Source organism: Cheilinus undulatus, linkage group 16, assembly GCF_018320785.1.
Source record: "Cheilinus undulatus linkage group 16, ASM1832078v1, whole genome shotgun sequence".
Taxonomy (NCBI): domain Eukaryota; kingdom Metazoa; phylum Chordata; class Actinopteri; order Labriformes; family Labridae; genus Cheilinus; species Cheilinus undulatus.
The window spans coordinates 32,961,697-32,983,076 of NC_054880.1; the positions used below are offsets into that span (position 1 = coordinate 32,961,697).

The 21,380-nt window shown below is 40.1% G+C and overlaps 1 protein-coding gene across 1 annotated transcript in view; it reads left to right on the forward strand.

Annotated features, from left to right (window-relative positions):
• Positions 1-14,682, forward strand: part of tinagl1 (tubulointerstitial nephritis antigen-like 1) — a 48,385-nt gene extending 33,703 nt beyond the window's left edge. The window contains exons 9-12 of the mRNA XM_041808201.1: positions 186-231; positions 1,104-1,227; positions 6,870-6,915; positions 9,496-14,682. Of these exons, the coding sequence (XP_041664135.1) occupies positions 186-231; positions 1,104-1,227; positions 6,870-6,915; positions 9,496-9,663 (384 nt within the window). The 3' untranslated portion in view covers positions 9,664-14,682. The remainder of the gene's footprint in view (positions 1-185; positions 232-1,103; positions 1,228-6,869; positions 6,916-9,495) is intronic.
• Positions 14,683-21,380: the final 6,698 nt, after the last annotated feature.

Here is a 21,380-nt window from a genome sequence, read left to right on the forward strand (position 1 = left end):
GCCTGTGAAGTCAATAAGCCAGGCATTAAAGCTAGAAGGCCCTGCTGGACACAATCTTGTTATCTGACTTTTAACATTCAGGGGGGTTGTTTTCATCCTCTCTGTTTCACGGATGTTAAATGATCCTCCTGTCGGTCCGTCTACTGCTTCTGCCTCTAAATTGTTCCATCTATCATCTGTTTCAGGAGAAGGAGATCATGAAGGAGATTATGGATAATGGCCCTGTGCAAGGTGAGCAAACATGAAGAATATTTAAGCATGCACTTGTTTTTATAAAATCAGAATAGTTACTGGGATCATAAATCTTAACATATGCAACTCTGAGCCTTGTGTTGAGTGTCTGACCTCGCATGATGTCATGTTTGACCTTGTCATCCTGATGCTTTTGCCCCCACTTTCACCTGTGACCCCAGTCACCTGGTCAGAAATGATGGGCCTTCATGTCAGCGTAGTTAAGTGACCTTTCTGTAGAGGCCCGTCTCGCTGTCTGGTGCCCATCTGGATCGCTGTCAAGTCCCCTTGAATAGCAAAGTCACGTGTAGGAGCCTGTGTGAGATTCTTTGTACCAGCCTTGTTATATTGTTTAGCCGTCCAGGAGAATGTACCGGCTTCATGTTGAACTTCCTCTCTGGCTTTGTGTTTCACTTTGACACAAAGGCGTAGAGGTGTGTACTCAAGAACTGTGAGTTAGTGTGAATGGTTGATTAAAAAGATGGGATGTGGACAAACATGCACACACACACACACACTCTGTCCAGCTGGAGAACAGAACAGTGTGCTCGTGCAGGTAGGCCTCCAAAAGAGGGAATTTCTCACAAGTACATCCGGAGAGTTATTCCTGCTCAGCTGGAATAGGAAAGTCACAAGAGTTCACAGCTGAACTCACACAAAAACACACTGAGGTTTGGGTGTGTGTGACTCTGGGGAGAAACTGGAAATTGTTTGATCAAAATAGGTAATTAATTTTAGATTAATGCTTGTTTTAGTAAGATTATAATCTCTCTCTGTGATTGATTCTGCAGCCTTATAAAAGACACTCACAGTGTGTTGTTGTGTTGTTGTAATATCTGCCAGCTCATTCTCCTGCTTGTTCCGTCTTGCAGCTATTATGGAGGTCCACGAGGATTTCTTTGTCTATAAGAGTGGGATCTACAAACACACTGATGTCAGCTTCACCAAACCTCCACAGTACCGTAAACACGGGACGCATTCAGTCAGAATCATCGGGTAAGTTTTACAGTAGAAAACATTCCTTTTTCCATCTCCTCCCATGTTTATTGAACCAACACCATATTAGTGACCTGTCATATTCACACAGCATCCATTAAGCTGAGGCTGGAAAAATGTAAATGTTGTCTTAAATGAGATTAGGACTAATTATAAACAGTAAAGTACTGCATACAGCCTAATCTGGTAAAGGTGAGCTTTAGCCTGAACAGGCTTCATCCTAGACTTCCCTCTCCTCCTTCAAACATCTTTTCTTTTTCTTCTTTTATCTTTTCTGTCATTAAAATGAGGGTCTAGGGCCAGGGTATTCAATTGGAGGCCCTGGGGCCAGGTCAGGCCTTCAAGGCCATTTTTAGTGGCTCTTTGAGAAGCCATTAACAGACCCATAGACTGTCAAAGTATGTTTGTCAGTTGAAGAGGTAGTTACTATGAGAAAATCCAAAACAATTTGAATGACTGAAGCTCTAGAAATTATCACAGGTCACATGATGCCTCTCAGGTCCTTCATTCAGAGTTCTTTTCAGGAGCTTGCCCCCATTCCAAACTAAATGAATAGTCCTGGTCTAGGGGAAGGAAGTGCAGGCAACCAGAGGTGCAAATGTTCCTGTACTGAGAAATAGTGCAGTTTCTTTGGTTAAAATTTACTTCAGTAGAAGTAAAAGTACTGGCCTATAAATCTACTAAAGTAAAAGAGAAAAAGGAAGTCATTTTAAGTACTGACTAGGAATTTTTGAAACCTAAGTGGATTCACAGAGTAATACCAACTGATCAAGAACTTTATTAGTCCCCAGTGGGGCAAGGCTCTGTCTGCTTTGAGGTTGCCCAAATTAGATTCTCTTGTACTCACTAAAATCCTGATAAAACACTTGTGAATAGTTTATGCAGAGGTCTAATAAGAAAACCTTTCTATGGGGCTATTTTTTATAGATATGAACCATGAAAACTTTATGTTAATTTTTGATATCCATGTATCACCTTTTGCTTGTGTGGGTCCTGGAGGTCCTCATCCCCTCTATGATACAAGTAAGGGGGGCTCATTGCTTCTCCCACTGTCTCCTTATGCCTCTCTCACCTGGCCCTAAAACTAATATCACAACATTTGTAGGCTATATTGAGCACTTTTAAAATTTTGAATAAGACTTCAATCACAAGGTTTTACAAATAAAAATAAAAAAAATGCCATGACAGCCATTCAGCTAAAAACAAACAAACAAAAAAAACTCTCACCATCTTTTATTGTGAAAGGAAAGTTCTAAAATGTTTCCTGTTCTGTTTTCTACTGTTGATTCTAAAAAGGATTTTTTTCCTCATTAAGGGTGAAGCAAACCTACACAAAAACTCGCCAGTCACAGCTGATGGCCAAACCAGTCTTGTCCACCATTCACACTCACAGCTTTGATTACATTAGCCCATTATCTGTGCTAATGAACACTGGACCAGTTTCTGTCCAGTTCACTGACTTGAGAATATTTTTAGACCTGAAAAGATCTCCCGTGATCATTGAGGAAAAAGCTTGTTTGGAGGCATGCACTTTTAACGCCTATTTGTCAATGTAATGTAATATTAGGGTGGGATAAGGGTCAGTGGTTGTGTAGAAGTTGGTCACATTTGTTAGCTGCTGGGCCACCTCTTCTCTCACTGACATGTCCAACTCTGACAGAGAGTTTTTAGCAAGAAGTGCTGCACCCGAGCTAATCATAGTTTGGGTCGAGTGTCTTTATGAGATTTTCAGCAGCAATTACTGGGGCTGTGTCTTTGGTGATATGACGTGTAAATGCCGTGTGCTGTGAGAGAGGCGTTAGGAGACAGTGGAAGAAGTGAAATGCCTACTGACAGCGTCAAACTGCCATGTAATTTAAACTCACTGGTGATGATATAGTCATTTTATACATCTCATATTGCTAAAGCGACGATACGATGAGTATTCTCGACATATATCACCTAACCCTAATTTCATATGACAAACCATAACACAGAATTGCTATGAAGTGGATGAATTCTAGTATTAGCTGTTTTGTGGCTTTATGGTGGCTACTGTATCTGTTGTTAAATCATTCCCTCAAGATTTTTTCTATAATTTGTCCCATCAGCTGCAGATCAAACTGGAGATATTTAACATGTGAATCTGTTAAATTTCCTTTGTGTATGACATGCATAACTAGAACACAGCAAAACATCTCAGAACTGGAAGTTGAATTTTTTCCGCTTAGTGTGAAGAGGAGAATGGCAACTGTGTGCATTTGATGACCCTAAACCAGTGGTGGTCAACTGGCACCCCGGGGACCACATGTTGCCCTCCCTCTTTACTCAGTGTGCCCCTTAGGTTAATTTAAGATATATAGAAATTGTAAAAACAAGGAAAACCTGGTTAAGACAATAGAAAAATAGACACATTTCTATAACTATTTTTAATTACAAGGATATGTTAGTAAAAGTAGAGATATAATTTGCTTCAACTGTCTTTGTCTCTAATGTCTGTATGCATCATTAAATGCCTTTGGATAATAACGTCAATATGCAAGTAAAAATACAAAAATAACTTTAATCTTTTATGTTCTTTCCTCTTTAAAAAAAACATTTTATACTGGTTTAAATTCCGCATCAAGCTAAATAAATTAACTATCAGTATTTGCATGATGATATTTTATTTAAAAGCAATAAGAATATAACATGCAAATATTTCACAATTTTTTAACAATGTGGACCACTGGTCGTGAGAGTAAAAACTATGTGGCCCTCTCAGTAACCAAAGTTGTCCATCTCTGCCTAAAACAGAAGGTGTGAGCCATCAGACTCACAAAACTTGAGTTTGTTGATGCAGAGATTTGATGACGCCAGCTTTGAGGTTAGAGTTACTGACAGGAGAAAATTCCTGCTGGTCAAACCTGACGTTTGTCTTTGATGTGGTCTGATTAAAAACTGTTAAAGTATAAGTGTGTCTGCTGCATGCTCAGCCTTAGCTGATTCATCAGGACAGGGTGTTTATTTAGGATGAATCAGGTTTTAGTTTAGTTGCGTCTTGATTCAAAGCTTCACCTGCACGTGTGTCTGTGTTGACATTAACCTGAGTGTGAACGGTCTTCCCTCCCTGTCTGTTACCCTTGGAGACACACCTTGGCTCCAGACAAGACCCCCCCCTTCCTCTCTTCTATCCATTACTGGGGCGACCGCAAATATGCAGGCAGGTAGACAGCCGACACACCTGCATTACCTGCCCCCACCCCCCGTCTGTCTGTACTCCCCTTCCTCCTCTCCCTCATCACTTCTATCATCACCTGCCTGTCTGGCTCACTGACCATCCAGCTTCCTCTCCTTTTATTCTTCTCCAACTCAGTGGAGCTGTTGACCCTCCACAGACGGGACAGGTGTCTGTTTGCTGCTGGTTAGTTTAGGTGATGATCCAGGAGGGGGATTGACCTGTAAAACAATCTGAAACATGCCTTTTACAGGGTCGTCTCTCTGAGGCAGAACAGCTGGGCAATGAGAAAATAATACATTCCTGCTCTCTTAAGTGTCACTTTCTGAATTTGAAAAATGAGCACCTGCCTTGTAACGGGGTTAGAACAGGGACTAAGGAATGTTTACCTGAGTGTCGGAGCTCGTTCTTCTTTTCTAAAGAAATATCCAGACAGTCGATGTGAGATAAAAGCCGCCTCTTTTATCTGATCAGCCATTGAAGTAGACTAAACACTTAAGAGCAGCTTTAGAGTCTTGCATGTATGTTTTATGACATTCCTTTATATGTCATCAAATGGCATGCACAGGCATGTGGACAATAAACACTCCAGCCTTCAGCCTAAAACCTGTACTTATGAAGTTACTTCTTCACATACATCACAGAAGCACGCCATGTTCTGAACGTTTCTAAGTGAGCTGTAATTACGTCTCTGCAGCCTCACTTCTTCAATAAATTTAGGAGCTATGTTGGAATGATTGGGAGGATGCACGCTTCCGGATGAGGCTTCCCTGGACGCCTCCTGCTGTTCAGCTCCTTCCACTGCTGCAGGTGGATGTGGATGCAGCAGTGACATGGGTTTAGGAATGGGTGGAGAGGGGAGTAGAGGAGGAGGAGGAGGGGTGTGTGTAGTGTTTTGAGCTCCAACCTGCCAGCCACAGGCTTCAGTGTGTTTACACAAGCCAAATCCCACAGCGATGCGTTCCTTTAAGCCCAGCGCCTGGGAAAGTTTATGGAGAGAGCATTGAGGTCCACTGTGGTGGAAAGGGCATTGTCTGGGCTGCTGATCCCGACCGCACCGGACAGAGAGAAGGGGATCAAACCTCGGAGAGAGGAGGTCAGAGGCGTAGGGGAAGGGCGGGGCACGTGGGCACAGCGGTATGCCCATCATTGTCCCCGAGTGAGCAAGTGAGCTGATTGGGGCCTAGATAAGAGATCAGCAGTGGTCTGATTATGTCTGGATCTGTCCATTTGGATACAAGTGCACAGAGCCATGCACGCCTATGGGATCACACCCACACTTCCACACACATCCAGGTGTGTGTGTGCTCACAGTTGTCACTAGTTGTTTACACAGCTGATAATAATGAGTCTGCTGCTGCTCAACATGACGTCTGACAACATTTTTGGAAACGCCGAGCCAATTAAGTCACTCGCTGATAGGAGGTTGGCGCGTTGTTTAGTGGTGGCAGGTTACCCAGTTGGCAGAGTCTGACTCCAGCCACTCTATTTCCCAGCATTCCTTTCCCCCTTTAAAAAGATAACAAGCGATCGGGCACCGGGAGTCTCTTGGGAAACGAACGGCTCGGAGTGCAAAAACAGGATGGGAATCGACCTCGGGAAAATGTTCTGATCGTGACGAACAGAAAGGGTGGGCCTTTAAAAAGCTGGCAGCAGCCTAGCTAAAAGCAAAGTGCAAAGCATGATGGGAATTTATGGGCAAGGTTTCCTGAGAATAAAGTTAAAGATAGAGTTCTGACTTATATCTGTGTATTGATAGGTTTGTGGAGGTGTTTTCTTCCAGTTTAATGTTCTGGGTACGGAAGCTGCAGAGGAAAAGGGGGAACTCCGTGTTCCTTGGATTGGAATGATGTAGGAGTGCAGCCAGGCGCTGTCCAGCCGTAAATATAACATTTTCAGGATGTTGTTAACAAGATGAAAGATTTTTCTTCCTCACTTGAACTCACTTATATCTCTTCCTCCTTTTCTTTATCTGTGATGTGCGAGGTGGTCGCATTCCTGACGGGTGTTTACATCCGACATGTTAGCTGGAGAAGGTCCAAGCTTTAAAAATAGCATAATTTAATAATAGCGCTAAGTTTTTAGAACAGAGGAGGCCTGAGGTGGTTCTCCTGTAAAGCACCCTCATGATACTATACTTAAATATTATTCCAGTTAAATCAAATCATATTGATATAAGTGGAATTAATCTCAAAAATCATACTGAAGTGAAGCAAAGTTTTTTTGTTATTCATACAGTATGAAGGAATGTGCTTACATTTTTTCCTATTCACTTCTAATGAGACATTTTTATAAACGTTAGTAATTTAACACTTTCAGTCATTTAAATAACAGAGACTATATGATTTTAAAACATGTGCAAACAAACAGAAATCTGGACAGTTTCACTGTTCTTGTTTTCCCCCTGAATGCTCAGTGAATAACCGTCCTCTTCTTTCTGCACCAGGTGGGGAGAGGAGAGAAACTATGATGGGACATCGAAAAAATACTGGGTAAGTTTTTATTTACAAAACAAACATGTTTCTTGTTATGGTCCAGACAAAATTAACTATTTGTTGGCTAACCTTAGAAGGTCACATTCACATCTATGTGACATCATCATGGGCTATTTTTGTCAGCATGACAACAAGAAATCAGCCAAATTTTTTATTGCAATCAGTTTGTGTGGAAGTGGGATTTTAAGCTCTCTTTTAGTTTTTGTTTGATGCCAACAGGTGAATAAGGACAGGAAATATGATCATTTAAAATTGATTAGAAAATAATTTTACACATGGGGTACAGTGTCCACACTGTACAGCTGGACGGGTCACTAATTCTAAAAAAACAAATCAAATATCCATTCCATACCACTTATGGGGGTTGAGGGGAGCTGGAGCCTTTCCCAACTCTCATTGGGCAAGAGGCCAGTCAATCGCAGGGCTGACATACAGAGACAGACAACCAGGCACACTCACACCTACGGCCAATTTAGAGTCATCAGTTAACCTAACAAGCATGTCTTTGATGTTGGGAGGAAGGTGTAGTACCCGTAGAGAGCTCACGCACCCACGAGGAGAACATGCAAACTCCGCACAAACAGGCCCTGACTGGGGAGCAAACCAGAAACCTTCTTGCTGTGAGGCAAGAGGCACTGACCTCTGTGCCACCATGCAGCCCAAAATCAGTTATATATGAATAAAAAATAGTCAAACCAAGGGATATTTTCAACTGTTTTAAATGGTAAGGAACTCAGTCAGTTTAGACCAGATGTGGAAAAAGTACATGACTATTGTACTCAGGTTGTACTCAGGTAAAAGTACAGTTACTCTGGTTAAATTTTCCTGAAGTAAAAGTACTGGTCTATATATCCACACAAGTAGAAGTAAAAAGTATCTTATTTCAAGTTTACTTTAAGTACTAAGTAGCTACTGAGGAGTTTTTTTTAGTAAAGTCACACATCTTGAATAAAGTAAAATACTAGTGGTGTAAAGATAAACCAATACGGATCGGTTAACTGATCTTAACGTTGAAGGTCAGTGTGCATCTGTCTGCAGAGCCCTGGATCAGTAAAAATGCATGAAGCACGAATTGGTCTTTGGACCAGTTTTAGCATTAGAGATCGGTTCTCCGAGGCTCTGCTGCTTATTATCATAGTTTTCTCCTCCATGTTCTAGCTCATGCGGTCCGCAGTGAGCTTTTACCTTTAACAAGAGTTACGTTAGCTGTAGGTGCTCTGTAGGTAGCTGGATGTGTTTCACTGGTCATCACCAAAATGTCTTTCCATTGCAGTTCTGCACCTCAGAAATCAAGTCATGTGGACTTAATATGAAGGAGGGTTAGCTTTCGGAATATCTACCTGTCCGTACGCTTTAAGGGGAAGCAATTAAGGACAACAGCAGCACAGCAAACCTGTCAAGACGGCAGAGCTCAAATTTAGCTAAGATGGTAATGCTAAATGTAGCACAAACAGACCTGAACATAAACACTTTTCTGGAGGACAAAAATGCAAGTACCAGCAAAAACTCATTTTAATATTAATCTTCCCATTAACTGTCAAAGTGAGACCCCTTCGAATATGTGGCGGTGAAAACTAAACAGGAGGCTTGGGATTAAGTCTCTTTTTTAAATAAGCTCAAAGACACTGACTATTATGAAATGATCTTGTTTACCCCCTTTTTTAAATTTTTGTTAAAGCAAAAAGTTATTCTTATTCCATAATCAGTTTGTACGAATCAAATTGGACCTTAAGGAACAACTAAAGTCACAGGCCAGAATTATAACTCAGTGGATAACTTCACTCATGGTGCAAATGTGTCTCACATCAAAAACAAAAACAATCCACCTGAAATATTTGCAAAAGAACCCAAGCAGGGCTCACTGTAACATCCAGACACAACTAAACACTCTGGAGATGGCAGTGAGCTGAGTTTCGATCAATTGACTCTTTATAGAGTTGAACAAACACTGGTGGATCAACACTGTCAAATAACTACACTTACACTTTGAGAGTCAAAATCAACTCTGATTAGTTTAACCTTGAGATAGAATATAGATAGAGATAGAGATAGAGATTTTTCTATGTACAACAGCTGTTTTGTGATGTGATGTAGAATCCGTCTCTCTCTATGTGCTACCATGTAAAACAGAGGAGGAAAAAGAGTTATTTACTCTAGTAAAAGTACAGTTATCCTGGTTTAAAGTTACTAAAGTAGTACCGATTTCAAATTGTACTCAAAAAAGTACAAGTACCCAAAAAACTACTCTATTACAGCATTATGAGTAAATGTAGTGACTTTCCACCTCTGCTATAGACTTAGCCAAACCTCAAATTTCCTTCGGTATCAATAAAGTATCTAATCTAATCTAATCTAATCTAATCTAATCTAATCTAATCTAGTCTAGTCTAGTCTAATCTAGGGTACCATAATAACTAACTTAACTGGATTTCTAGGGCTTCTGCATCCAGGCCCACATGGACACTGGAGGATCTTTAGTCTATCTAATTGTCTTCATCCTCAGTCTGCTCAGTAGTGATGCATTGTGGGACTTAACTCTGTCTTTGCAGTACATGTGACTATATGTCTCCTTCTTAGATTGCTGCCAACTCCTGGGGAAAGAACTGGGGCGAGAACGGCTTCTTCCGTATCGCTCGTGGGGACAACGAGTGTGAGATCGAGACCTTTGTGATCGGCGTGTGGGGCAGGATCACGATGGAGGACATGCACAACCACAACCACCATCATCGCCGCAGACACATTTAGAGACAAACCCTGACGAGACCTTTGTTTTAAATTCAGAGGAGACTTCAGCACATTCTTACTCACTGAGCAGGCTGGGATAACAATACGTTCCTGAAATCTCTTTTTTATACCTTACTTCTCTCTGGGGATCGATAAATCCTGTTATTCCTTCATCTTTACTTCTTTAAGGACAATTCTCCCCACTTTGCACCAAAAAGAAACTAAGTGAACTAAGCTTAAGCTCTGTGCTGCCTTACATTTAGGCACCTCAGGTACCTACTGAATCCAAAGACAACACTTCCCAGAATCCTCAGCTAGATCCATAGTTGGGAGGCAGATGCAGACGCTCCCCTTGATTTTTTTTTAAACTTCTTTGTCATCCTGAACCTTTAGTCTTTTCTTCCTCTTAATCTATAATCCAGACAGACCTGGTTTCAGAGGGACAGCCTTGAAAAGAGGAAATCTGAGAGCCAGATTATCAGACATCAGAGCTTTTTCTGAGAGGGATACACCCAGCTGAAGTGTGTAACATGATAATATATCACAGATGACCTTACTGACATTTACCTGTCAGCTATACTGAGGCTCAGAGACACGGTGGGGCTCATTCCCTCAGTTTTAGAGAGAACACTTGTGTAGAGATAGGAGGTAAGGTTTCTAACACATTCTAATTAAAACAGAATCTGACACTGGAAACACAATGTGGAGTATACCATTACTAAACTCTGGGTTTTAGGAGGATTTATGGTGCCGCCTACAATGACCTGCAGACAAAGGGGCTCCAATAACTGCATCATGAAACGTTTACAGCAAAGTTAAAGGCCAAATCTTCACCTTTATGGTGATTTTCACATGATAAGATTTTTCATTAATGGCTGCAGGAGATGTAAATAATATCAAGCCATGCTAAATTCAAAACAGCCTTAAAGGTGTGAATAAAAGCCATGCTGTCAATCTTAACCCCACCATATAGAAACATAAATACCAATATAACTAGTGCTTTAAAGGTCCTTTAAACTGTTTTAATAACTTAAAACAGAAAGTGTTTCCACAGTCTTAATTGCTTGTTCAGTTCTCTATGTTACAGTTTGATGGTAGTTTCATTCTAGTTTATGTTTGAAAACATACAGTAAAGATTTTTTTCACGCCTGCACTCCTGAAAATGTCCAGAAAATATCAGAGTGGCCTGTTTCTACAATCATCCAAACCCGCCTTTTAAATAGAGCTCACTAGTGTCGCCCACTTTTCAAACTGCTCTGGTTCTGGACTCAAATTCGCTGTTTAAATCTTCCATTGGCGTTTCTCAAAATATTTAAATCAACATTTTTAATCAGCAGCCATGTGTAAATACTCATGAATGTAAAACATTTGATTCTGCAGAAAAATTACCTTCAAAAAGGCAAAGGTTAAAGACTGTGGACAGATTTTTCATGAGGATGATTGAGACATATCCCACAATCCACTGCAATTTTTTGGGGTTATTGTTAAGGATAACTTTTTAAACTTACATACCACATGTATCTTTTTTTATACATTTATCTTCATTGTACTGTTGGTCTGGCCAATTATTGAGGCCAATATATGGCATATGGCCGATTATCGCTATCTGCATTTCTGATAATCAGTAAATTAATCCATCAAAAAATGTGATAATTTGTTTGAAGGTACACTGCAAATTGTTTTCCCTTCTGGCTCTGTTTCCCCTCTCCACAGTCTCACCAAACATCCTCTATATAACACAATCTGACTGGTTAGATGCTGCATGAGTTCCAGCCATTCAACACTTAAATGCCACTGACTCAGTGAGTGTATGACATTACTTCCTGTTTTCTGCTGCTGTGTTTCCTTATGCTGAAAGAGCCACAGGTAAATTCTGTACTTCTCTTCAATTTTTACACAAAGAAATTTTACTTTCACCAAGTTAAGTACCTTTTGTACGTCATAATGGATGCCTATTGGTTTCAATCATTAGTTATCAGTCTCATGAACTACAGATAATTGGTATCGGTAATGACAGAACCTGATTAACCAACATCGGTGGACCTCTAGTGTTTACATTTTTTATGATAATAATGTAATATATACTAGTTTGAGTATATATTGCTTCATATTACGGCAAATTGTATTGTCAGCACCAACAGCAGGCAGTTAACTGACGACATATGTGGGGTGGTAGACACTCCCATTGATACAGCTAGCCCCACTAATCACAGACACAGCTTTGTCAGTCTAGGATTGTGGGTACTGTAGAATTTTTTGACTGGGAGGCAGGGTGTGACATAAAGAGGATGCTGAGGAAGTGGCGTACGAAACCAGACCCTCATACTACAACGCTTACGGCCTTTATATCAATGCTTCATGTTGTTCGTCAGACATTCGCTAACAAAAGAGAGGAGAAAACATAATGAAACAGTTTTATTACATGTGTTCAGGGCCAGTAGCAAGAAATAAATGCCATCATTCAGGTGTTATGCACATATATACTGTTTCATACATACATTGCATGGATATATTTCATATTCATCTGGGAATGTTCCCATAGAAAGCGTTTGGAAAGTTTGCTTGCAGAGTGGCAGGTAAAATTCAGGGGAAGTCAGAGTGAAAAGCATTTTATTTGCGGTCACACTTGCAGCTCAAAAATATTCGATTTTCAGGAGTGCATGTGTGAAACTACCCTATGACGGTATCTTATCTCACCTAGCTGCTTTTCTGCTTGTGTTTCTTGAACTTGATGGAGGGAAGGGAGGGATTGTTTTTGGGGGGGTTACTGCTGCTATAAAGTCTGTGCTACAGTATTTGACTTCAGAGTCTTCAGTGTGTTGCCTTGTCATGTAATTAACATGTAAAGCCACTTTCAAATAACACTGTAACACCAGTTCAATCACACAGGTCACTGCTGGTTTTTGTGTGCTAATATTTTATACATCAGCTTTACTGTTTAATTTTCTTGAATACTCAACACATCAACATACATTGGTGCTTTTCAAGCCTTAACTGGTTCTTTCAACTGGTTTTAAGCTATTTGAGGGAATTTCTTGTCAATCTTATGGAGTGCATGAGGAAAACCTGGTGTGTTGTAGCCGTATCCCGCTGTGCTTCACCTACAACTCTGAAAGGCTTTCCTTTTCTATATCATCATCATGTCTTGTGATCTGTAAGGTTGATGAAAGCAATGAGGAATGTATGGATGAACAGCCAATGTGCAATGTGGTGTAGCAATTATTGCATGTTTCTCATTCTGAAGAGGGCTATTAAGAGGAATCCATCAACATGATGTGCACAACAGGTTTACAATAAAGACAAAGAGGACCATGGGAAATCTTCTGGTAATCTTCCAGCAGAAAGTTATTCATACGTTACTTTTCTCACCCAAGATGCAAAGATTTGCACTTGTTTCATCACAATTCATGGATGTTTTCACCACTGAAGAGAGGTTTGATTTTAAATGTCTCAAGAGAATCACCACTGATAATATGAGATGGTTGGACAGGTTACAGTGGGTATGAACTATTGTGTAAAAATGGTTGAAGAAAAGTGGACAAATGAGTTTTTCATGCAAGAGGAAGTGTTTGAAATTGACCAAAGCTGGACTATTTTACTGTTATTTTACGGAGCCTCTGAAGGAAATGGCGAAAAAAAAAAAAAAAAATCACGGTAAACTTTCTTGTCGGCATGAGAAAACATTGCATGCATGCACACAGGAATTTCAAGAAAGCATTGTATGTGAACTTGAGACTTTCTGCAAGATTCCCTTAAAGGAATATTAATGTATTTTTCAAGTTTTGGCTATATGAGGTACCTAGCTGTAGTAGTTGCATTAGCCTAAAAAAAAAACAAACAAACAAAAAAAAAAAGTTGCATTACCCTCCAGTGATTTTAGTGAGCATTGTTCCTTTAAGAAGGATTCGCTGTTTGTACCAGCCAGGGAGCTTGGCTATACAGTGTAACAGATGGATACAGTTTCTCTGCAGAATTTAGTGTGTTTTTGGTAAAAATGGACCACAAAACAATGTTGGCTCAAATGTATGCACTATTAAAAACTTTTGCCGTATTTCATTTTTTACCCAAAAACCCTATTGTCACTGTTTTGAAATGCATGCTTTCAGTACCAGTTATGTGGTCTTGTGTTGCAAAATAGTGACAAAAACACAGACTCTCCGGGTAAGAATTGAAATGCTTCAAAAAATTTTCAATAGTGGTTACGTTTGAGGCAACATTATTTAGTGGCCCTTTTTTTTCCCAAAAACTCCCTAAATTCTGCAGAGAAACTATACCCATCTGTTTCACTACGTAGCCAAGCTTCCTTCTTAAAGGAGCAATGCTCACTAAAATTAATGGAGGCTAATGCAACTGTTACTGTTACGTATCTCATATGGCCCAACTTCAAAAACATTGAAATATTCCTTTAAAGGTATTTCTTTCATCTCTGTGAGGAGGAAAGCTGTTTTTCCTGTCATGCACGTTCAATAATTTCTCATAATTTCCTCATGAACATGCATCAGCTTCTGGTGTCAGAGAAACTGGTTTTATTTTACAGCCCATGTCCCTGAAGGGGCTCCGTAGGTTTTACTCTCATATCTGTCTGTTCATGTTGTTGCAGTCGTTTGGATTAATAGTAGTTCAGGTTCATTATTAACAGCTTGAATGTAAATGCTATATATCATTGTAAACATAAGAGAAAGCTCTTATGACTTAGCATTGGAGAGAATCACATGTACCAACGTTGATTATGATAAATTAATGTTCAGATGTGACAATAACTTAAAGGGCAACGGTTTTCTCCAACTCGACCACTCCTCAGTAAAACTACCCAGCCGCGCTGCAGAAGACGACCCTTCAGAAGTTGTGTATTTTATGTAAAATGAACCACTCCATATTCACTGATGTGTAGACTTTATTTATGACAAGATATGTAAATTATATTCTTTTATTCTTTGTTTTTCCCATGTTTTAATGTTTTATTATCTCTCTGTCTCTTGTATTGTGTGCACTAAATGCAATTTTCACCCGTGCTGCACAATAAAGTCTTTTCCAAAAGTAGACTGTTTCCCTGTGAGGACTTGAAGTTTTTTGGGTATTGAGGTAATCTGTGAAAAACATGATGTTATATAGTCTGCATGTGTGCAGATTAGATGGTGGAGAAGGTGAGTGATTTTTAGGAACATCAGGGATCAGCGAGCCACAATGGGTGCAGGGTTTTCAGGGGGAAGCTCTATGGGATGAGGCTGGGTGGGATGAGGACAGTTTTTATAAGTTCCTGCTGTGTCAGCGAACTCTCCCCTCACTGAGAGCAGTACGTAACGCTGAACATCACTGAGTCTGAAAGCAGGCCAAAGATTCTGAACATTAATCAGGGTTACATACAAATATCTATTTTCCAAATAAGGATGGTAAATCAAGGGTGTTTATTTAAATGCCAGAGTTTCTAATAGCATGTTTGGGAAATAATAATCTGACTCAATGAGGCTGGCATGCTACGAAGAATTTCTGGAGAAAACATGCACCAGGCAACAAACAGAAAATTAATGGCTGTTTAATTAGAAGTAAACACAGCATACTGGTACCTAGCTGGTACGTTAAGAACTCGGTAAAAAAAAACCCTTAAACTCAAGTTAGCCCTTAACAAAGTCAAACATGGTGACCAGTGGAAGCAATAGCTCCAGCAGGGTTAGCAATCGGGAACCCCCCTGAAATCTTTGGTGCCTCCTCAAGGGGATCCCAGATCCCAGGTTGGGTATCAGTGCCTTATTTTATGTTTTATTAAGGTAAAAAGACCTGTTCTGTTATTTTCTTCTAGTCAGTGGCAAGTGGGAAGTGTTTTAAAGCATCTTTATTAAAATAGTTCATCTTGTCACAGATGGCTTTTTGCCTTTATAAGTAAAGACAAACTGTTGATTGAAGTGTTTCTCATCACCAGTTTGACACGTCTCATGTCATGTTCTGAGACTATCTTCTGTAACATATCATGCCAATTAAACACCTTGATGAACATCTGCCTCAGAGAAGGATACAGCTCCAACCAGGAGAGAGGACCCCCCCCCCCCACAACTACCACCTTCTGAAGTGGGATAAATAGCAGGTCTGTAAAATTATCCATAATGACTAAATTGTCACATATATCACCAGGTTCTGTCAGTAGAAACTACATGCTGTTGGTACTGACTCCATGTTTAACAAACACCTTTCATAATAAAAGGGTTCAGACCTGCTGTGGAGCTCAGAGCTCAACTCCAACTTGAATTCTTTTGGCCAATCAATAACCTATTAAAGTTTTAACTGGCATCTGAGTGTTTATAAAAGACATTCTTGGAGTTAAACTTCAACTTTAAGTACACATTTGGTCTCACAAATGTTTTTTTTTTTTTTTTTCTTTTTGGTCTTGTGTTGCAATTTTCCAAGCTAAGCATGAGTTACATTTCTCTCCTTAAAGCAAAAACATCCTATTATGTAAAGCTGTCATTGCTTGGAAGTGCAGGTATTTCCATTTTGCATTAAGTAGCCTTAAAGCTCCTGCGAGGAACTTGAAGTTTGTGTTCTTTTTGCCGACAAGTTTGAAAAAAAAAAAATCGAATTCTTTTGTTTTATCTGTCGAATGTCAGCAAATCTTTGTGTCAGAGAATGTAAACCACGTTATCTGACTCCTACAGCAACATTTACAGACATCAAATAGAATCAACAGGCCATTCAGGAAGTATTCAGACCCAGACACCTTTTTTCAACTTTGTTACAATTCAGCCTGATGCTACAGTAAAAAAAAAAAAAACCTTATTCTCATTAATCTACACTCAGTACCCATCAAGACAAAGTGAAAACAGAATTTTAGAAACTTTTGCAATTGTACTAAAAAAACATAAGTAAGTAAGTATTCAGACCCTTTACTCAGTGGAAGCTTCTTTGGCAGCCTCCAGACTTTTTAAAGATGACACAACAAGCTTTGAACACCTGTATTTGGGGGATTTCCTACCATTCTTCTTTGCAAACCCTCTCAAGCTCAGTCAGGTTGGATGGGCACAGCCATTTTCAGGTCTCTGCAGAGATGCTGGATAAGGTTCTGGTAAGGGCTCTGGCCAGACCCCTCTAACATTCACAGAGTTGCCCTTAAGCCACTCCTGTGTTGTCTTGGCTTTGGACTTGGGGTCATTGGCATATTGGAAGGTGAACCTTCAGCCCAGTTTGAGGTCCTGAGCGCTGTAGACCAGGTTTACATCAAGAATATCTCTGTACTTTGCTCCCTTCAGCTTTCCCTCAACCATGACCAGTTGATCCCGGCTGTTGAAAATCACCCCCACAGCATGATGCTGCCACCACCATGCTTCACTGTTGGGATGGTATTGGGCAGGTGATAAGGGGTGCCCTGTTTCCTCCAGACATGCTTACTCTTGGTTTTAACAGACCAGAGAATCTTGTTTCTCACAGTCTGAAAGCCTTTGCACACTGGGTCCCATGTTTTTGGATGTTTTTTTCAGTTCTGTAATGCTTGCACACTGACTCTGTTGTGTTTTGTTTGTACTGCATAAAATTTGTAGAATGTGGCAAATTGTTTTAACCTGAAACTCCAGATGGGCTATTTCATATCCATTGTATGGATATTTCACATTCACCTGGGAAAGAAGGGCAGGACTTAAAAAAAATAGTTGGAAGGTGATTGGAGCAACGTTCTGTCCATCACATTCATCAGAGCAACAAAACATGACGTATTAGCATGCATAAACAGCTCTGCCATAAACCTACTGCTAAACACTACCGTAGTTTAGGAACTGTGGGTTATGATGTGCACGGCCGGTCAGGAGAAGAGCGAAAACCAAGAGGAGCTTACTGCGTGGCTCTTTGCTCTCGTTTTAATAAAGAAATGTGGTCCAGTTCTGATTAAACTGCCACTCTCTACTAATACTACGCCAAGCTAACCGCTCCATGATCTCCCATTGTATACTGACTGGCACTACAGCTCCTGCTCCCCTTCCCCCGTAACTCTTGCCAACTCATGCACAAGCAGGTCAGCAGAAGGGCAGAAACTTTTTTTCTGCCATGAAAAGCTTTCAATGCTGTTTCTTGCTCTTTATAGTATAAAGAAATGACGTCAGGTTGTGATAAAACTGCCGCTATCAGCTCACAGTACAACTCAACCCCACTCTCAGCTACCGCCTCGTTCTCCTCAAATGACGCTGATTGGTCCGAACAGTGTCTGGTTCACCACAAACAATGTGGCCAATTTTCAGCTTAGAAGGTTAAAATGGCTTCATACTGCGAAGAAAATGCTGTGAGGATGAGCCTGTGGCTCTGTCACTCAAAGTCATACTGTAGCCATCAAAACCTGACAGAGATCTTCATACGGCAACAACTCCAGCATCACAGCTGTGCCAAGTTGGAAACATGGGTAGCAACTTTTAATTCAGTCTCTGTTAGATGGCTGTGAAAACAAACTTTTGCTTTTATCAGTTCTATTTCCATGGTTGATATCCACATAATACAATACAATACAATAACTTTATTTATCCCTGAAGGGAAATTCATTTGTCTGGAGTCTGATCTGTTTATGGTAGAATTATATAGTCTTATTGCTGATGGGATGAAAGATCTTCTAAAGCTTTCTGTCCTGCAGCGAAGAGAGAGGAGCCGTCCACCACCGTTGTTTCTTTGGTCATTTAAGGTGATACGAAGTGGGTGATCCATGTTCCTCAGAATGGCCTCCACCTTCTTCAATGTGCATCTCTCCACCTCATCCTCCAATGAGTTCAACTTGATTCTGACCACAGAGCCAGCTTTTTTCACCAGTTTGTTCAGACGCCTTGCAACCTGTTTTTTTACACTGCCTCCCCAGCAGACTGTAACATAAAACAGAACACTTGCCACCACAGACATGTCTATTGACATGTCTATATACATGGGTAAATCATTGCGTTTAAAGTGAGGTTTCAGTCACCATCTAAATGACTTGGAGTGATGCAAAAACTTGCAGAAAATTGAACTTGTTCCAAAAAAAATTAATAATGACAGGCAAAAGTTTTGGAGACAGTGTGCAAACATGAGGTACAATTTCCTTTCTAACGTGCAAAAAATTCGTACAAAGAAAAAAAAAATGGACACATGCAGTGGCCTCGAGAACCCTTCAGGTGCTTTTTTGTAAACTCCAAGCAGGCTTTTAGGTGTTTTGCGCTAAGGAGTCTGTTATCCAACCACTCTACCATAAAGCCCAGATCAGTGGAGGGCTGCAGTGATGGTTGTCCTTCTGGAGCCTTGTCCCATGTCCACCCAGGATCTCTGGAGCTCAGTCAGAGTGACCATCAGGTTCTTGGTCTCCTCTCCTACTAAGGCCCTTCTCCCTAAATTCCTCAGTTTGCTCTTACAAGCTGTCAGGCTTTCTATAGAGAGGTGTGTGCTTTTCCAAATCATGTCCGGTGTAATTTACCACAGGTGGACTCCAATCAAGGTGTGAAACATCTCAGCAAAGATTAGAGAAATGGGAGGAACCTGAGCTACATTTACAGTGTTGTTGGAAAAGCTCTGAGTTCTTTTGTCAATGTGATTTTTCAGTTTCAGATTTTTAATAAATTAGCAAAAATGTAAAAAAAAAAAAAAAATTGTTTTCATTCACAATTCACTTTGACATGATGGGGTACTGAGTGTAGATTAATGAGAGTAAAAATGATTGTTTTTTTACTGTAGCATCACAGGAGTTTTATTAATAAACATAAAACAACAGAATGACAAAGATGATGGCATGAGTTTACATTAAAGCTAAAAGAGCATTATCATAATCTTTGCAAAAGTGCTCTAATACAAGCACCTTTCTTTATTTAAAAATTACATGGTAATTAACCAAAATTTAGTACAGTCATACCCTAACTTCCTCTAATTTTATAGCCACAGTGTGTATAAAACCAGCCACTCTACTTAATACTACTCATCCTGTTTTAGATATTAGAATCTGCTGAGTTTATCCCTGCAGCTGTTAAGGCCTGACTTCAGTTAAAACTCAAGAATTCATAATAAATGGAGAACATCACGTGATATTTCAGAGCTTATCTCCTCTCAGCAGCCACACAGGCCAAGTATGGAAACATGGATGAAGGGATCCGTCTGCTGACTGTTTACATTTCTCTCATTGTTTCTGCGTCATCGAGTAGCCAAAGCATTTATTACTTCAGCCGCTACTGCTCCTCTCTCTGCCAACTGATGAAGAGGAGCGGACGAGCACCAAGAAAGAGACGGAAGCAGTTATTAATGTGCAGAGAAACAGTGGAACAATCAGTGGCTGGAGACCCCACCCCGGTCCGGGAACACGGTCTTCTTCTGCGGTTTAGCCTCACATTGTTGTTTACGTTTGAGCATGCCGTCTATCCTTAAGAGTGTTCAAGGATGTCAACAAACATGATGTTGAAGATCATGTCGGACGCCAGGGGCAAAGCCTGTTCCCATGAGCAACAACCTCATAAAGATGGTATATTTCTCTGTTTGTTTAAAGGAATCCCTGTCAGCAAATCAAACAGCTTCAGGGGAAATCCTGAGACCAACATATGTACTGTATACCTAGACGTTTTGTTCTCTGCTGGGTGGACCAATATCCTCTCATTACAAACATTCAGGATTTAATATAAAAGATTTCCTCTCAGGAAGCATGCATTCAGCTGTCTAGGATGCTGAATTTACTTGAACAGAGTTTTGAAGATTATGATTGAAACTGTTATCACTGTAGTACTTTCAGTAGAGTGTAAAGGTGCTGCCACCTGCTGGTGGTTTTTCAGCTGAGCTGCATAAAGCACCCTGAGGCTGCAGGCTGACCTTCCACTTTAGCCCAAACCCACTGATTCATGAGCTGAAGAAAAGCTAATGAATAAAACAGGAACATGACTACACCTGTGTGCAATGGACTCCATACCTAATATTATTCCATTACTCTGAGGACCACTAAACAGTCAGAGAGTACAGAATATAGAACTTTAATTTCACAAGCGCCTTAGCTGAATAAAGAGTACCCTGCACTGCTGTACTGTATCTCTAATACTCTAAGAGTACACATGGTAAAATGCTTCACTCATAAATGTAAACCAGGGATCATCAACTATATTTGTACAATAGCCAGCTTTATTCTAAGCAGACAGTTTGGGGGATGGACTTCCAGAGGAACGAATATGAACATTTTAGTCTAATTAATAAATTATTGTCAAAATATTTCTCTTTTCTTGCAAATTCAGCCTTTAGCTTTGAGATCACCTGTACTGCTGCCTGCCACAAGAGGGCGATTGAGATATTTTTGCCACATTTTTCTGGGGCTGTTCTGCTGCTCATCACTATGTTTTATGCTAAAATGCTGTGTTTTGATTGGTGGGAAATCTGTGCATGAAAAAGATCTTTCAGGCTGATTCTTATACGTTCTTTTGCTCTCTCAAAAAAAAAAAAGACAATAAAATAATTTCAAAAAAGACAACAAATGACAGAAAAACTGTCCAAAAAAACCCACAAAAAATGATGAAAAAAAAAAAGATGAAATAAATGGCAGCTTTAGCCAAGAATGGCTAATTTCATATTTATTAATCAAAACATAATTGATGATACTTGGATTTATGTGAACATATCAAACATTGTGTCACGTCTGAGAAAACTGTTACAATCTCAATTGGTTTTGGGCTGTTTTTACAGCTGTGGTTATTTCACAGTAAATGGCAGAACATATTTTTTCTCCTCACATTTTCTGAATTTATAACACTTCTGGGGGACAGAAGCATTCTTGCACCATTTGT